The following is a 15,649-nucleotide window of genomic DNA, read 5'->3' as shown; positions in this document are numbered from 1 at the left end:
TTCTTCCTGTTTGTCCTCTCTCCTTTCATCTTTACCTCCTCACCAGTGTTTTGCTTCTGTCTACCACCTCCCCTGATGTGCCCTCCCTTCTGTCAGTTCCAACTCTACCTTTATTTACTCTCCTCCCCCACCCCACTTCCCTGTTGGGTAGGACAGATTTCTATATTCATCTAATTGTGTATATTATTCCCTCTTTGAGCCAACACTCACGAGAGTAAGGTTGAAGCAATGCCTATTGCCCCCACCCCATTTTCTCCTCCACTTTAATAGGTCATTCTCACTTCTTCATGTGAGATAATTTACCCCATTCAACCTAGCCATTCCTTCTGCACCCTTTGTAGCCTTTTTTTCATCCCTTAATTTTTATGTCATCCCTTCAAATTCATCTTATACCTGTACCCTTTCTCTATGTATAGTCCTTCTAGTTGTACTATTAGTGATATAATTTTTAAGAATTACAAGTATCATCTTCCCATGTAGTGATATAAATAATTCAGCTCTATTGAATCCCTTATGTTTTCTTTTCCCTTTTTATCTATTTATACTTCTCTTGGATCTTGATATTGGAGGTCAAGTTTTTGGTTTAGTTCTGCTCTTCTCCTTATGAAGCCTTGAAATCCTTCTATTTAGTTGAATGACAGATTTTACCCCTCAATGAGTTATGCTTAGTTCTTGATTGTAGTCCTAGTTCCTTTGTGCTCCAGAATATTATGTTCCATGACCTCTGATCCTTTAATGTTGCAGCTGCCAAGTCCTATGTAATCCTGATTGTGACTCACTGATACTTGAATTGTTTCTTTCTGGCCATTTGTAGTATTTTTTCCTTGACCTGATAGTTCTGAAATTTGGCTATAATGTTCTTTGGGGTTTTTATTTTGGGATCTCTTTCCAGAGGTGATCAGTGCATTCTTTCAACATCTATTGTGTCCTCTGGTTGCAGAACATCAGGGCAATTTTCCTTGATAATTTCTTGATTATGGCTTTTAGGTAGCCCAATGATTCTGATATTGTCTCTCCTGGATCTATTTTCCAGGTCAGTTGTTTTTCCCATGAGGTATTTTACATTTTCTTCACTTTCATTCTTTTGAATTTGTTTGATTGATTCGTAATGTCTCATAGAGTCATTGCTTTCCACTTGCCCAATTCTAACTTTGAAGGTGTTGTTTTCCTCAATTAGCTTTTGTACTTTCTTTTCCATTTGGCCAATTGTAGTCTTTAAGGAGCTCTTTTCTTCAGTGGATTTTTGAATTTCCTTTTCCATTTGGTTAATTCTACTTTTTACGAAGTTTTCCAAACTGTTGACTCTTTTTTCATCATTCTCTTGCATCATTGCCATTTCTATTCCCAATTTTAGTCCTACCTCTTTTACATGACTTTTAAGCTCCTTTTTGAGCTCATGCATGAGTTCTTTCTAGGCTTGCAACCACTTCCTACTTTTCTTTGGGGTTTTGCCCATTGTGTTTTCACATTGTTGTCATCTTCTGAGTTTGTGATTTGGTCTTCCCTGTCACCATAATAACTTTCTATGGTCAGATTCTTTTCTGACTTTTCAGATTTCTTAGTGTTCCTCCTTGCTAAAGGACTGTGATCTGGATCCACATGTGGGCAATGCAACAGAATCTTTCGCCCAGTGCCAAGAAAGGGACCCTTGGAATCTACTTCTGATCAGGTTTTGGGCCCCTTTCCCATCTATGGGCTGAGAGATTTAGAAGATACATCTTCTGATTTGGTTGTCTCCAAGGCCTGATGCTGGCTTGCCAAGGCATTGCCTGTGCTGGACTGACCTCCACTTTCATCCTAATGAGACAGACCTTTCCTACCCACCTTCTAGGTTGTCTTGGGCTAGAAAATTGTTACACCCTATCCTTTTGTGGGTTCTGCTACTCCAGAATTTGTTCTGAGAGTTATTTTAAAGTTGTTTAAAAATGAATTTGGGAGATCTCAGGTAAGTCCCTATCTTTTCTCTGGCATCTTGGCTCTGCACTCAAGAAAAAAAATAGGTTCTAGACATTTTTACTAGCTGTCTCTCATGTGACAATGCTCTCCTTCCTCATTTATGCCTCATGACTTTCCCTAGATAAAATTCCTTCTATAGAAAGCCTTTTCCAACTCCCCTTCATTTTTTATGCTTTCCCTACATATGAAACTTATATTTTCTGAATTCTTAGTAGTCTCTGAAATAAGTATATAAAATCAAGAGGCAACATAACACAGTGGATAGGGAACTGTACCTGAAATCAGGAAGCTTTTGATTCAAAATCTGGCTCTGATATAATAAGTTGTGTAACTGTGGGCAAAGTGCTTACACCTTGAGTCAGAGAGTTATTCTATAGACTTCAGGAGATCAGGAAACTTGGATTGTAAAAATGCATCTTTCATTTTTATTAACATTTAACATTTACATTCCCTTCAATTATTTAAAAACACTCCCACCTCCCCTATGAAGATTCCAAAGACTTCACCAGGCTGTCAAAGGTGTCTAACACACACACACACACACACACACACACAGGTTAAGAATATCTGATCTATGATCTTACTGAGAAGAATGACCCTGGGAATTTAATTCCTACTCCCTAAAAGTATCCCACAAATATATACAATTCAGAACTATTCATAACCTTTGAGAATCACAAGAGAGATAAACAGATGTGGTAGGGACACAGAAGAAATAAGCATGTAGGCAAAAAGGTTATTTGAAGTTTATGTAGAGATAGCTTTTAGATTATTATTATTTTGAAACATCTGGAGAACTTGCGGCAAAATGTCTTTGGGGAAAAAAAAAACTTCCTTCCAATGAATGAATAGAATTAAAACCCTACTTCACCTTCCCTATTTATATCACCCAACAAAGAAGTTGGGTGGGCCAGATGAGAAGACAATGATATTAAGAGAAGCATACTTATTTATTAAAGCTACAGTAGCTCAACTTATTCATTTACAGTGTCTGAAATGAACAGAATTGACAAATACCTACACTGTTAATGAATCCATATGGAAACTTCTGAAGGACGTTTGTAAATGTTTTCTCTCTCTCTCTCTCTCTTTCTCTCTCTCTGTAGAGACTTGGAGCATGTCTTAATTTGCAAAGATAGTAGATTAAGAGCTGAAAGGAACCCTAGAGTTTATCCAATCCAACCCCTTTATTTTATAGATGAGAAAACTGAAGACTGGAGATGTGAAATGACTTGCAGAGTCACACAGGTAGTATGTAGTTGATGGGAGATTCAGACTCAAGTCCTTTACCTCTGAATCCAGCATTGTTGCTATTTTATTATCCAATAAAATTATATGCATACATACATATATAAACACACATAAATATATATTTGTATCTGTATACATAGATGTATATGTAGTGCTTTGCACTTAAAGTGATAAAGAAAAGCTAGCTATTATTATTACTTTTTCTATGAAGCAATGATTCACTTTATTCAATGGTTGTAATAGCTGGTCCCCAAGCAAATGACTGATGTGTAAATGATCATTCTAAAAGTTCACATGAATTAGCCAAGTAAGGCAGTTCTGTTATGCTCTTCATCTTAAGGAACAAGTTGTTTGGTTGATTTAATCAAATGTACCGAATCAATCATCCATAATAGAAAAGGGTAAGGTAAATTTCAGTGGTCACCTAGGGACTATGTTTTGGTCAGCCCCATACTGATGGTCATTAGTCAATAGCTCAAAAATGGAGTTTATAGAAGTGAAGAAATTTGCTCTTCCAGCTTATGGTAAGATGAATGAAGCTTATTTATGAGTAATCAATAAATAACAGTGTCAATCAATAACAAGGCAAAAAGATGGGACTGCTTCTTTTCATACATGAATTTTTATAATGCTTAGAAAGACTTTGTATCTACTCTCTCCTACTTAAATAGTGTTGTGGGGCAGGGAAGGCACAAAACTGACTTTTCACTACTCATATCACCCAGGAAGGATCTATCAAGACAATTACATGTGCTCTCCATGTGAATTGTTTGATTGGGAATATTGAGAGTTTCACAGTTTGATTCTCCTGGAATTCAGAGGAGGTATATGGAGGGTAGGCTTTTACTATGCTCAGAATCAGATGAACTGAAGCACAAAGTGGTTAAGGGACCTCTTCAGGATCACAGGACCAGCCAGCAACAAAACTTGGGGTTAATTCCTGATTTCTGTTTTCTAGTCTTGGTCTCCATCTGTAATATTTTTGACCTTTTCTACTCTGATGGAGTAGAATACTCTAAGAAGTTCTAACTCACTTTCAGCCATCTTAATCATTTTGTCATCCAGGTAACTTCCTTGAATCTATTAAGGACCAAGAATTTGTTAAACACTATGTGCAATACATTCCTCTAGGTTCTAGGGATAGAAAGACAGAAACAACACCAATCCTACTTTCAAGGTACTTTATGACCTAGTAGTGTTTTGGGTGGGGGTGGGGTGATGCAAGCAGGCACACATTGATAATACCAATGAAGGATGAGCTAAGAGTATAAGAAAAGATCAAAATGGTACAAGACTCTACTTTTTAATCATTTTTAATTTTAATGCTTTCCTCCTATCTACTTTGAGTCACATACAACATCCCTACTGGGCTAACAAAATACTGTCAAGGAGAGGTCTCGGCAAAGCAGTTCGAAAGAACAGGTAAAAATTACGTGGAAATTAGCATGTAATAAGGGCCTAATAAGGTACTTTCTTTTTCATAATTCATTTCATTTACTTGTATTTTTATTACTAGGTATATGAACAATTGCTATTTAAGTTCTAACCAGTTCTCTAAACAGTTTAAGCATATTCTGTGCAGTTTTATTTAACCTATTATTTTTCTTGACAAAGCTGCAATTTGTATCTATATCCATATGTATAAAACTAAGTTTTAGAACAGTATCTATCTGAATTATCAGAAATTCTAAATCAGTGATGTGAATTAATGAAGTATTAGTGTGTGTGCTGGCATAGCTGTAGCATGCCAGGATGCATCTCTAAAGGGCAAGGGAATGAATATGTACTTCTATGAAAGAAAATGAAATGTGTGTGTGTGTGTGTGTGTGTGTATGTGTCTGTGTGTATGTGTATGTGTATGTGTCTGTGTGTATATGTTCTGAGCAAGATCCTAAAAAAGGTATAAGTCAACTTATTAGCAAAGGGATTTTGTCTTCTGATTTTGTCTTCTGATTTTGTCTGGTATTTTCATTTCTATAATTAATCCTATGGTATTCTCATATATTTTTCCAATTTCCCACAGAAAACTTCCAACCCAATCTTGAAATTTGAGACCATGAACCAAGTAAATTATTTGGGAGCATCTGAATTTATATTGTTATAGCTTTCTGGGTCCTCAGAGCTCCAAGTTTTCTACTTTCTGTTTTCTACCATGTTTTACATGGCTATTTTGCTGGGTAATTTCCTCATTTTTCTCACAGTGATTTCTGAACCTGCCCTGCACACTCCCATGTACTTCTTGCTCAGCAACCTCTCCTTCACTGATGTGTGCCTATCCTCTTTTGCCACACCCAAGATGATTGCAGACTTCATTTTGGAACACAAAAGCATCTCCTTCGATGGCTGCATGACCCAGATGTTTTTCCTCCATGTCTTTGCTTGTGGTGAGGTGGTGCTGCTTGTAGCCATGGCATATGACAGATATGTGGCTATTTGCAAACCTCTACACTATGCAACCATTATGATTTTGCAGAAATGAACAGGCTTAGTTGTAGCTTCATGGGTCATTGGAATCCTGCACTCCTTGAGCCAGCTGACCTTCACTGTGAACCTACCCTTCTGTGGCCCCAATAAAGTAGACAACTTTTTCTGTGACTTTCCCTTGGCAATCAAACTTGCCTGTGTGGATACATATATTCTAGAGATAATGATACTTTATGACAGTGGGCTTATAGCCATGACCTCCTTTATCCTGCTGCTGATTTCCTATACTGTCATCTTGGTCACTGTGCAGCAACACTCATCAGCTGGCACAGGTAAGGCATGTGCCACCTTGACAGCGCATATTACTGTTGTAACACTGTTTTTTGGACCCTGTATCTTTATCTATGCCTGGCCATTCAAAAATTTCCCAGTGGATAAAGTCTTCTCTGTATTTTACACAATCTTCACCCCACTCTTAAACCCCATCATCTATACCTTGAGAAACAAAGGGATGAAATCAGCAATGCAGAAACTCAGAGGCCAACTCATGAATGCCAGACAGCTTTCACAGTTGTCCTTGACAATGAGGGCCTCTCATAACTAGAACTCATTTTCATGGCCATTTCTCCCTTGCAGTCTGTTACTTCTGTACTGTGAGAATGATCACCTTTAATGAAACCCTGAAGAACAGAGTTAAAGATAAGCCAGATGGGAAAATCAGCTGGTCATCTTTTATCATTGCCTACAGATCTCTGAATATTTTTACTTATACATCATACTAACTTCATCTGTTTTGTGGACAAAAACATTTACTGCAGCTACATTGAGAGAGAGAGAGAAAGGTGATAGATAATGAATTAATAGATATGTAAGATATATATATATATATAATATAGAATAGGCTAAATAGATAAAGGTATTTTATTTTAACTATTTATAGTTATGGTATTTGAAAACAGTTTGCTCTTCTATTAAAAATGTTCCTTGCAGTACGGCATAGTCATCAATAGAGAACCAGCTTTGGAGTCAGTAAATCAATAAGTACTGATTAACTCTTTTTTATGTGCCAGGCAATAGGATAAGTGCTGGGAAGACATATATGAACCCCCCCAAAAGGCAGCACTGTCCCTCAAAAAGATTATAATCTTATGAAGGAAACAATACACAAAAGGGAGCTGAAAAGCTGGTGGAGAGTAAGGGATAGGAAAAGGGAGATACCTGCATGGGGGTTTGATGGTAAAGTCCAGAGAGTCAGTAGTAGAATCCTGGGAAGAAATAAAAAGGATAGCTGTCCTGGACCATTCTTCAAAACAGAGGTTCTGGAAAGACGTCACTGGGGCCTGGAAAGGGAAAGAAATGTTCAAGGGCAAAGAAGACAAAGGCAATTAGAGAACTTCCAATGAGAGGAGGCAGTTGAGGCATAGTGTTGAAATATGAAGAAATAGAAGCAGAGTCAGGAAGTCCTGGGTTCAAATCCTGACTCTAAGACACTATTTGTATGACCATATGCAACTCACTTAACCTTTCAACTGACTCTATAAGACCATAAATTACAGATTATTTGTTGATCTGGTAGAGGGACATTCCGCATCAGGAGTCCTCTACTCTGATGAAATCATAGATGCAGATGAAATAACAAAAACATTACCTGAAGTGACATTGAAACTATTCATTTTGATGAACCCCGCCATCATAGAGAGAACAATGGTAAATGTTAACTGTTTCCTTATGAATTATCAATATCATGAGTAACTAGAATCTTAATTAATGACTTTTCACTAGCTGCTACTGTCTTCCCTCTCAAATATCATTTTATTCATCTTGTATGTATTCTACACGTATGTATATATGTATATACTGTCTCTTTCATTAGAATGTAAACTCCTTGAGAGCAGGGACTATTTCACTTTTATTTTTGCATTCCCAGTGCTCAACATTACTACCTAACACATATTGGATGCTTAATAAATGCTTGTGGATTAATTTGTTGGCGTATTTTGTATATCCATTTTGCATGGAAAAACATAATTCAAATATGAGGGAATAAATATTTGTATCCACTCTGGAAGCAAAGGGTCTACCTTTAAGTTATATGGATGAAAGTAGGAAAAAGACTCTGGATTATGGATTTTTAAGATTGACTGGTTAGAAGAGGAAGAAGTCTTCATATACTTCTCATCATTGTTTTAATTTGGGAGCAGGCCTTGACAATGATATCTTGAATTCTTGTGAGGTTCCATTGATTCATTTTAAGTCCATGGACTATCAGAGGGGCATAGACTGAAGTAGGACTTCACCACATACTAAATGGGACAGGAACACTGTACACCCCATTGGTCTTCTACTCCCTAAGAAGGTCTCCTGTGATGCACCTTTTCCCTACAGCAGTAATTGGAATTGCACACGACCCACACATCTCACATCATGTCATGATAGAGTGGGAGATAACTCTGCCTTTCCCTCCTATTGTCCTTACAATTCCTGTTTATTGTCAACTCAAGTTTAAGAAGTTGCCCCTTGCACACCTTTGGGAAAACCTAGTTAAAGATTTTAATAATCCCCATTGCAAGATGAGCTTTTGTTGTTTGTTTACAGGTCTCAAAAGCTTCATTGGTCACTCATATAAAATGTTGACAGTCTTCCAATTTCACTACAAAAGGAGGCATGTATAAAGGTCTATATTTTGAAGTAAATAAACCACTACTAGAAAAGGTGAAGAACTTTGTTTCTCAGACTCCAGAAAGAACTTCTCTGACATGCTTCATAATTGGTAGGTAGGAAAAAAAATGGTTGCAAAGAATTGCAGTAGTAGTAGATTGTGACCAGAATCTCATTTCATTTATTACCAAATGGTTCCTGAAAGGACATTAGGTTTTGTAGGAAGGTAAGTATTTACTGAGGGACTTAGGAGTGGGAGTGAATAAAAAAAGGGAATTCATGCTTTTTAAAGAAAGTGAGCAAGAAGGCTATACTTCTTAAATGAGATTAGTGATGAACTCTTCTAGTTACATGCAGAATGCAGAGACTCTTCATTTGGGGTCTATTCTGATCTCTCCCTTAAGGGGAGTCCTGAATAACCTTCTAAGTCTCTCTTTCTCTTTCTTCTCTCCTTCTTTCTCTTTCTCCCTCTCTTTTTACCAAGATACCAAATAAACCTGTCATCTTATTGTCATGAATGCTTACTTTACCAATGAAAATTAATTCTCCTCTTCACCTTTCTCCCCCACTACCACACATACAGATACACAACACAGTCACACATATACACCTTCTAATCCTGTTCAATTCTTGTTCATGTTTACGCATAAATTTTTGAAAGAGAATTCATCCTGAACACTGAAGGCTTTTGACATGGTCTTTAAATTAAAAATCAGAACAGACAGAAATTGTTATTATAGTTATTTTTTACTTTCAAAATGTATGTGTCTCTACAAAGTATTCTAAAGTATTGCCCAGAGAAAAATGTGCTACATACAAGATTTTTTTTTCCATAATCTTATTCATTCTTTTGACATCCTCTAGCTACATCTGCCTAATATGCAAAAGTCAGGTTGATAAGGGAAAAGATACATCAATTCATTTCATATATATGTATGTGTGTCCATGTTTGTGCACACGTGTGTGTGTATAACATGAGACAACTCACTTGATTCATTTTTCCCTCTGAATTGATGGATTTGATAGATTCTTAATAATTTGGAATTTTTCTTATAAATTAGTGGATTGCTTTGATATGAGCCACTTACTGTCAGTGGCCTTGGGCAAATCACTTAACCGTTCTGTTTCAGCTTCTTTAATTGTAAAATGGAGACAAAAATAGCAGCTGTCTCACAGGGTTATTCTGAAAATTGAATGTGATAATATTTGTGAAGGGTCTAGTGCAGTGCCTGACACATAGTTGGGCATTTAAAGGATGCTTGCTTACTTCCTTATGGATATTAACATTCTAATGGGGAAAATTAGTATTAATAATCATAATATTCTTGACCAGGATTATTCTTCTATTCCAGCTCTGAGGGTATAATACACAACACACTATCTAAATTTTAATAAAGGAGATCCTCTTCTATTGGATTCTTTTCTGAAAGGGGGTCATTATTATTGTTGTTGAGTTGTTCCAGTCATGTCTGACTCTTTTTTGGTGGGGTTTTCTTGGCAAAGATACTGGAGTGGTTTGCCATTTCCTTCTCCAGGTCATTTTACAGATGAGGAAATTGAGGCAAACAGGGTTAAGTAACTTGCCCAGGGTCACACAGTTGATAAGTTTCTGAGGCCAGGTTTTAACTCTTAAAGATGTCTTCCTGGTTCCAAGTCAAGTGATCTATCCACTGCACCATCTAGTTTCCCATTAAAGGGGGAGGGGTTGCTTAAATTGACAGAGGATTTTTCTCTACTTATTTCTAAAAGTTCACTGGCTTTGGAGTCAGGTGGTCTGAGTTAAAATTTTGGCTCTGCTACTCATGAGATGGGAACTTGCTTAAGTAATTTAGCTTCTTTGTGACTCATTTTCCTCATTAGTAATATGATGAAGTTGAAACAGATTGGTTGCCAAAACCTTTTCAAGCTCTGCATTCAATGATTCTGTGATCCCAGCTTCCTTCTTCTTTGTGCGAGATTAATCAGCCTGATTTTCTTACGCTTGGTTTCCCATATGATGCAGCCAATGGAGGTCTTTTTCACTGGAGTGAGTGTTTTATAGAGTGTCTTGTTTTACTCCATGGGACAGAATGAAAGAAATAAAAGTTTGCAAGACTGAAATGTTGAGTTGAATTGGGCTCAATCCTGGCACTTTCACTATTATAATACCTAATAATAATAGCATTTACTTCTTTGATTTACAAAGTACTTTACATACATTAACTCATGTGATATTCGCATTAATACTGTGAGGTTAAATAGTGGATTATATTTAATAGGAACCACTGATATGTTAGTGATATAAATAGATAAGAGATAAACAGATAGATGGATAGATAGGTAGATAGATAGAAACTTTCAGGATACATGTGGTAATTTCTCCAGGACTGCAACACTTCTGAATTCTTCCAACTAGAGGAAACCATGCTTTGTATTTGGAGCCTCTACATATGTGTCTGTACTATGTGGAAATGAGATACATGAACAGATAACTGATTCCACAAATAGCATATTAGTGGGGCAAGAATGAAAGTGGAATCGAGAAATGACTGTATCCCATGATTGAAACTAAATTATTCTTAAAAAACTGTAGGCAGAAGGCAGAGCATCTTAACTTGGGATTCATGGAATTGCCTTTTAAATATACTCAAAAAAATTAAAGCTATTTCAATACACTTGACTTCCTTCATAATCCAGTGTATTTTTAATGTAATTAAAAACATTAGTCTTAGAGGTACAAAGAGTCAGACACAACTGAAAAATGATTGAACAACAAAAAAACATTATTCTAAAAAGAGTTCCAAAGGCTTTACCAGTCTACCAAAGGAGTCCATGATGTCAAGAAGATTGAAAACTGCTAGATCAAACCCTCCACATCTTGTAAATAAGGACACTGAAACCCCCAAAGGTTAAGTAACTTGCCCAAAGTCACCTAGGGTAGTCAGCATTAGAATGGGGATTTGGACACATGTCCTGACTCTTGAGCTCCCTCTTTTATTTGTGTTTTCATGAAGAAAAAATTCCCCCGAATGATTCCTTAAGTCTCCTATATATTCCACCTCCTCATATAATGTTACTGATAAAACTACAGACAGAGAAGAGGCGAATTTGACTTCCAGATAATGAAGAAAAAAGTGATACTTGAGACAAAGCCTTCTCCTCCCTCCAAAAATACTAGAATCAAAGTCCCTTGTAATTGTGATAATAGCAGGTATTCTTCACGAGTCATCCAACGTGGGACCTGTGGTTCAAATGTAGCCTCTTCATTCTGAAGTGTAGTCTGCTTAAGATACTTTTTTAGCAATACAGCTTTATTTTCAAACTTAGCTAAGCATAACTGAACTAATAAGCTAAAAATGGTAGACCTCTACATCTTCTTACTGATGTTGTGTAGATCTGAATGCCTCCTCAGGTCAGGCACCAGATTTGCGCATTTAGTCATTTTAATTGAAAAAAGAAATCATGCCTTCCCTGCAGTGAGGCAGTGGCTACTCTAATTTAATTGGGGGAATAATATAAAATAAGGCTTGAAACACAGGGTGGTACAGATTATGGAGGACTTCAGCAGGTAAAGGAGTTTGAACTTTAATAAAAAATAGAGAACTACTGATGAGTTTTGTGTAGAGAATGTGAACTTCCCTCAAGTTATCCTTGAGATTAGGGGTTTGTTGTTTATTGTTTTGTTTTAGTGTGTGTGTGTGTGTGTGTGTATACATATATACACACACATATATATGTACATATACACACATATATATATACACACATATTATATGTAATATATATATATTATATATATATATATACATATACACACACAATTATACAGACATACATGTGTGGGTGTTCGTGCATGTTGAATCTATGATTTCTTTAAGAGAATTCCTAGTGTGAAAATTGCTTTTCATCAATCGATGTTATCTGAAAGGTATAATATTAGAGGATTGCCTGAAAAAATATTCGAGTATATTAAAGGTACACTTAAACAAAATAGGTAGAGGAATTTTTCTCTGTTCAAACAACCAGCTTGACTCAGTAGTTAGACTTGAACATAGGTCTTCCTGGCTCTAAAATCAACATTGTATTCTATCTGTTGACTTGTATATAATAGGCATCTAAGTTTATTGAAATGAATTAAATTGTACTCATCAGTGATAATAAATATCTCTATGCACATTTAGGATTAATCTGAAAGCTGTATGAAGTTGTTGGAAGGGGGAAGTGTGAGGATGTTATTTTCATTCATTTTGATTTCTTCCTATTTCTCCTCTCTTAAGGTGATCTCTATGCAACTCTGTTGCCTTTGTCCATGGATGGGACTAATTCCTCTGTGGTGTCTGAATTTGTGCTGCTGGGGCTCTCCAGCTCTCAAGAACTTCAGCTTTTCTTTTTTGTGGTCTTCTCCATGTTGTATGGGATGATCATCCTGGGCAATCTTCTCATCATAATTACAGTGACCTCTGATGCTCGCCTACACTCTCCTATGTACTTCCTGCTGGGAAATCTATCTTTTATTGACATCTGTCAGTCCTCTTTTGCTACCCCGAAGATGATTGCAGATTTTCTGAATGAACACAAGACCATATCCTTCAATGGCTGCATAGCCCAGATTTTTTTCATTCACCTCTTCACTGGTGGTGAGATGGTGCTACTGGTCTCCATGGCCTATGATAGATATGTGGCCATCTGTAAACCTCTACACTATGTGACCATCATGAACCAGCAGGTCTGTACTACCTTAGTATTAGCCTCCTGGGCTGTTGGTTTTGTACACACCTTGAGCCAGTTGTCATTTACTGTGAATTTGCCTTTTTGTGGCCCCAATGTGGTGGATAGCTTTTTCTGTGACCTTCCCAGAATGACCAAACTTGCCTGCCTTGACTCCTATACCATAGAAATATTAATTGTAGTTAATAGTGGGATTCTTTCATTAAGCACTTTCTTCCTTTTGTCCATTTCATATATAGTCATTCTGGTCACTGTCCAGTATAAGTCTTCTGCTGCAATGGCTAAAGCATTTTCCACACTGAGTGCTCATATCATGGTTGTGACATTGTTCTTTGGGCCCTGCATCTTCATCTATGTGTGGCCTTTCACCACCTACCCAGTGGATAAAGTCCTTGCCATATTTTACACCATTTTCACCCCTATCTTGAACCCCATTATTTATACGTTAAGAAATAAAGATATGAAGGCTGCCATGAGGAAACTTGTGACTCGAAAACTGAAGTCCAAGAAGATTTCTGAGATATCCCTCATTACCAGACCCTCACTTTATTGAAACATACGTCTTTTATGGTCTGTTGGATTGGACATGCATTGATTGATTATGTGTATCTCATATGGACTTATTGTTGGGTAGTAAAATAAATATTGAATTTGGATTCAGAAAGATCTGGAATTGAATTCAATCTCTGGTAACCTATGTTAACTTAAGGAAGTTATTGACTTTTCTTTGAGCCTCAGTTTCCTCATTTGTATCAGAGGGACAAAAATTTTGGTGTTAACTCTCAACACTCATGATGATTAAATTAAATACTGTTTGTAAATACATGGGGGGAACGTTTTGTAAAAAGTGCTGTTTTGCAAATACAATGCATTCCTGTCATTTTTTATCATATAGATATATGTGAAACAAAAAGCACAACTGTGTGGTATTTCCTCAGGCTGATTCTATGATTTTTGATAAGTGAATGCTATCTTACTATAGAGACCATCTTGACTTCCCATCAAATAAGCCTTGTTGTTTTGTTGTTTGTCCTTCATTTTCAATGAGGACCAATGACATTATAGGTGATGTCTTGATTTGCATTTAAGTGAGGCAGAGTTACACAGTTATCAGTCTCACTCTCTCTTCCAGAGTCATCAAAGTCCATTGATAAGACAAAAGTCAAAATGACTGGTGATAGTTTGGGATGCAGTGGATGATCCTGGAGTCTTTGATGCCTGACTAAGCTCTAATTGCTCAACAGCACCTGGTTCAGTTGCTTTCATGGACATTAGTGCCAATTGTTCTCATACACCACTTCTGCCCAGGTGGAAGTCTTCACATGCTTGAGGTAGACATCCTCCAAGACATTGATGGGTTTGAAGCCTGTCAGTTACCCTCAGACTAGTTTAACCTGTCAAGATGGTTTACCAGGATGTGACTGCTGTGCATGCTACTGCTTCTTGGAGTCACAGGTGAGAGTTGGGTGAATCAGGTGGACACCAAAGGTGGATGAGCAGCCCTGAAAAGGGCTTGCAAGCCCCCATACCAGAGGTGCTAGTTCTCCCTGAACACCCCAAATCAACCTTAGATTCTAGCTAGAAGAAAAGTCCTCTGACAATGAGAGTCCTTGGTACTTTCAGTTTCCCTTTTCTATAACATCTAACTCACTCTTAGGTATTTTGTGAGTCCTTTCTTCCATTTTTTATGATTACAGAATTTCAAAGTTGCAAGGGACCATTAAACCCCCTAGTTCAAACTATACTTCTGGAGAAATCCTCCTCTGCAACAACCCCAACACATAGTCTTTCAGCCTCTGCTCCTATTGCTGCCTCTCTTTTCCTTCACAAACCTTAAGATATAAGAACACAGCTATCAGGTCCCCTTAAGTCTCCTCTAGCTCCTTCAACTGATCCTCAGGATCATCCTTTGCTCCTATGGCCCTTTGCTACCCTGGTCACCTTTCTCTGCACATATTGCAGCATTTTTCCTTTCCTGCCAAAACTTGGCATAAGGAAAGATACGATATCAGTCATTTGCATCATAATGTGATTTTTGTCCCTATGTTATACCTCCGTGAGGTGTTTTATATTTTAAACCTTAGGTTGTGAAACGAGAAACTCATAAGGAAAGGAGTAGGAGTACGTTTTTGTATGTTTTTGGTCACTGACGTAACATCCCTGAAATAATTGCTTGTTTTGTCAATGACTAAAACAAGCCCTGGCCCTTACAATAATTTATACCCATTTTGAATGCAGGACAGTGTGGCCCACTATTTTCTCTCATCAACCTGAAGGGTAAAGGATATACAATTACTATTGTAAGCTCACAGAATATAAGAAATAGAAAGAACCTTAGGATTCATCTAGTCTAGTCCTCTAATTTTATAGAAGAAGCTGAAGCTCAGAGAAAACAAAGGAAATCATAGTATTTAAATTTGGAAGAGTCCTTAGAGATCATCTAGGCCTGAGAATAAAATGATTTGTGTAAGGTCATATAGTTCATTATTAGAATAGTAGAGATATAAACTAGAACCTCTGACTCCCAATCCCTTGTTCTTTCCATGAATCCTGTTGCCTCAGATAAATTAACTTTCCTAAGTTCCCCTGGGCAGTTCATGATGGAGCTCAGACTAGAAGCAAAAGAACGGAAGTTGATGCACGTATATTGCAA

At 37.1% G+C, this 15,649-nt stretch overlaps 1 protein-coding gene and 1 pseudogene across 1 annotated transcript; both read left to right on the top strand.

Annotated features, from left to right (window-relative positions):
- The first annotated feature begins 5,263 nt into the window (after window positions 1–5,263).
- LOC114028409 lies at window positions 5,264–6,235 on the top strand (annotated as a pseudogene).
- A 6,336-nt stretch (window positions 6,236–12,571) lies between these two features.
- Window positions 12,572–13,549, top strand: LOC114028358 (olfactory receptor 4K5-like). Its single transcript, XM_027842606.1, has one exon. It carries the CDS (start codon window positions 12,578–12,580, stop codon window positions 13,547–13,549), a length of 972 nt encoding a protein of 323 aa, XP_027698407.1. The 5' UTR covers window positions 12,572–12,577.
- The last annotated feature ends 2,100 nt before the right edge of the window (window positions 13,550–15,649 follow it).

Source organism: Vombatus ursinus, unplaced genomic scaffold (genome assembly GCF_900497805.2).
Source record: "Vombatus ursinus unplaced genomic scaffold, bare-nosed wombat genome assembly UNPS02014880.1, whole genome shotgun sequence".
Lineage (NCBI taxonomy): Eukaryota > Metazoa > Chordata > Mammalia > Diprotodontia > Vombatidae > Vombatus > Vombatus ursinus.
Note: the sequence above shows the minus strand (reverse complement) of the source record. Positions and strands in the feature narration are given on the sequence as shown.